Here is a 3,207-nt window from a genome sequence, read left to right as displayed (position 1 = left end):
CATATTAAGCCTGCAGCCATGCCAGCTTTTGCCGTGTGTTATGTGCAGGTCACAGAGACGTAGCTTTTGCCAAGTACACCACGCAGAATACAGGATTCCATTTTGGGTTGAGCAGTTTCCTTTCCTATTATATGAACAGCAATTTCGTTTCCTAAATTGGCATGCATGGTCACTGAGAACTTCAACTGAAACTTCTAATATCGCTATAACTATCAAATTAATTTATTAATATTTCTAAGATATAAATAAATAACAATCCCAATGTTTAAAAAAAAAAGGAAAGGCTCTCGTTCTGCTTACCCTGAAGCCTAACCAGAGCCTATCATCGCCAAACTAGTCAATGGCCAACCTAACCTTTCAAACTACTAGAAACACTCCACTGGTCAGAATTAGCGACGGAGGAAACACCATTTCCGCACTTAGCCACCGTTCTCACGCTTTCAATCAACGCCTCCGTTTGCGACTCCTGAGCCAGTATCTCCGCCAGCTGCTCCGGGCTGATCACCAGCTTCACCTTCCAGACCCCGCTATCATTGTACCTCGGCAACACCTCAGCCTCTACACGCTTCAACACCCTGTTGTTATCCAAGGACACTCGGTACGGCGCCATGGTGTTAATATTTTCGCCAGCGTTGAGAGGCAGGAGGTAGTAGAGGTGGCCGGCACGGAGCTCTTCGTTGTGAAGAAGAGGCTGAGAGAAGATATCTCGCGTGCGGTAGATGGCGTGGCCAGGAAACTCATTGGTTATGCACTCAGCGGTTATGGGTGCACAGAGCTCCATGATACCTCCACTGCATGTCACCACCTTTACCATATTCTCTTCTAATTCTCCTCCAAATGCTTTTAACACACAGTTTCCCATTTTGTTGACGAACAATATTCAACCGATTGTTAATTTGTAGAGAAGAGAGATTTTGTGTGATATAATAAGACGCAAAGGTAGAATGAATTTTGAAATGGAAAAGAATAAGTTGATGGAGTCGGTAGGAGGTTTCTTGAGGGTTTCTCGATATGCTTAGCCGACACAAGAATTCTTGTCTTCTCCTCACCAACAAAATGATCTGATCTTTTGGGTGGACCCCCATTTAAGCTTGAGTACGATTGATATTTGCCACCTGATTTTGGCACCATGTATATATTTTAAAGTAGAACAGTCCGCACTGGATCTCAGCCAGAAATCCAAGAAAGGTCGAGTCGGCAGTGGTCAACGTTTGCTTTTGTCGATACTTTTATTGTGTGTTTGACCGGTGATTGATGATTCTGAATCATGGGTTGATGATGATCAGATAGTGGTGTTGATGGGTGTGTGGATGGATGGAAGGTCACATCAATCTTTTATTTGGCTTTTTGATCGAAAGCGGAGTCCCGTTATTGGTTCCGACATGAAAAGAAGAGAGAAACGGACCATTCGTTGGTCCCACTTGCTTTCGTCGGTGGTAAAGTTGAATTGAATTAAGCAACGGCATCGTTCCATGATCAAATTATTGTACGAAGCAACGGCATCGTTTCGCAATGACAATTATTGTGATGTGGAATTACGGAAAGATAGACCGTCATGTGGCACTTAAAAATTCGGAAATTTTGAAATGCAAAATATGTCCAAGAAATTTGTTTTCATACGATGGTTTGAATTTAGAAAAATAAACAATAAAATACAACGAAATTTATTTATTATCAAATTTTTAGCTAAAACTGCATGATAAAAAAGAAAAACTACCCTTTACCTTTTATGTTGAAATGAAAATTTTGCTTTTCTTGTACACTAATGTTTTTTATTTATTATTATTTTTTACCAATGATTTCATCATTTAGAATCCTACAAACACAAGATTACAGAGAAAAGAAAAGAGATTTTAATGAAAAATTAATCAGCATAGCAAATAAATAACTAAGATCTAGGAATCAAATTAGCTTTCAGATATCAAATAATTAATATGTAAAAGATATATAAAAATGAAATATAATTCGACTAAAAAAATTGTTAATGATTTGAACTCTTGTTTAGATCACAATAATCACATGTATTTTATATGTGAGATTAGATTATCTAATATCTCATATAAAAGAAATTGTACTCAAAATTTTAACTATCCTTTTTATTTCACTAAACAACTATATAATTAAATTTGTAATACAATTATGATTATGGTTAAAGTTATATTGCAAATGTCATCACAATCTCTCAATTATGCAATCAATTACATTATAATGAATATGGGATTAATTACCTTAATATTACATTACAAGATTATTACATCTAACCAAACATGTTGCAGTAACTTGAGACTTGTAATTCATTTTGGTCCAAGAAAAAAATTATTTGTAGCAAATTATTTACCAAGTAGCCCTTGAGTCTCCAAAACCACCCAAAAAAAGAGGACAACACTTCATATCAAGAGTAACTCATGATGGCAAGTAAAAATTAGTCATGATTATTACTTGCAAGTTACAAAAAGTAAAAATTCTTAAAATTGACTACAAATACAAGTTATATGAACAAACCATTTCACACTAATTGGTTTAGAAAGAAACTTTTTGGTTTGTTTAATATTTAAAGTTATATTAGTGATGTGAGAGATACTGTTATTAGACATAATCAAGAAGACTTGTTCGTTTGTTTATTTGCTTGCTCAAACTTAATAGTTCGATCTATATTTTTTAAGTGTATGAACATGTAATTTAGTCGAACTTTCAGAGGTTTCTGATTTTCTAGATGGCTAAGTTACAATCTAAATACAAGTAAATTGATTTGATTTTTATTTAAAATATAGAGATTAAGCTAACCAACAAGCAAAGTGTTCTATATTTATTGTGATGAATTCCAATTATAAACCTTGATTGTTAGAAAATTAAGTCACATACATTTTATTTAGTTGTGTAGTGTTCCTAATTTCTATGTCTCTTAACTACCGTACCTTACGCTTACTTTAATTGTTAATGTACACTTTCAACCCTTATTCCAATTGATTTTTTTTATACGTTTAAATTAAACAACATTGGGAATATTATGATGAGTAAGGAGAATAAGAAATGAGTTTCATTGGCCACAACGATCAAGTAATAGGTTGGATATTTTTTTTTAAAAAAAGAAGCAAAAAGAAATATAAGTGCTTATGTTACAGATTTTATTTAGATTTATAATAATTCTGAAGTAGACTTAAAACTATAAAGAGATGGACTACTTATGTAATGTCAAAGGAAAAAATT

The 3,207-nt window shown here is 34.0% G+C and overlaps 1 protein-coding gene across 1 annotated transcript; it reads right to left on the bottom strand.

Moving 5' to 3' along the window:
* Window positions 1–200: 200 nt before the first annotated feature.
* LOC110808469 (UvrABC system protein C) lies at window positions 201–1,048 on the bottom strand. The gene has a single exon (XM_022033968.2). It carries the CDS (start codon window positions 860–862, stop codon window positions 350–352), a length of 513 nt encoding a protein of 170 aa, XP_021889660.1. The 5' UTR covers window positions 863–1,048; the 3' UTR covers window positions 201–349.
* Between the last annotated feature and the right edge of the window lie 2,159 nt (window positions 1,049–3,207).

The sequence above is a fragment of the Carica papaya genome, chromosome 5 (genome assembly GCF_054855325.1).
Source record: "Carica papaya isolate Zhongbai chromosome 5, ASM5485532v1, whole genome shotgun sequence".
Lineage (NCBI taxonomy): Eukaryota > Viridiplantae > Streptophyta > Magnoliopsida > Brassicales > Caricaceae > Carica > Carica papaya.
Note: the sequence above shows the minus strand (reverse complement) of the source record. Positions and strands in the feature narration are given on the sequence as shown.

Excerpts from the sequence above, each read along its gene's own strand:
- LOC110808469 (XM_022033968.2), bottom strand. The coding sequence starts at position 862 with ATGGGAAACTGTGTGTTAAAAGCATTTGGAGGAGAATTAGAAGAGAAT.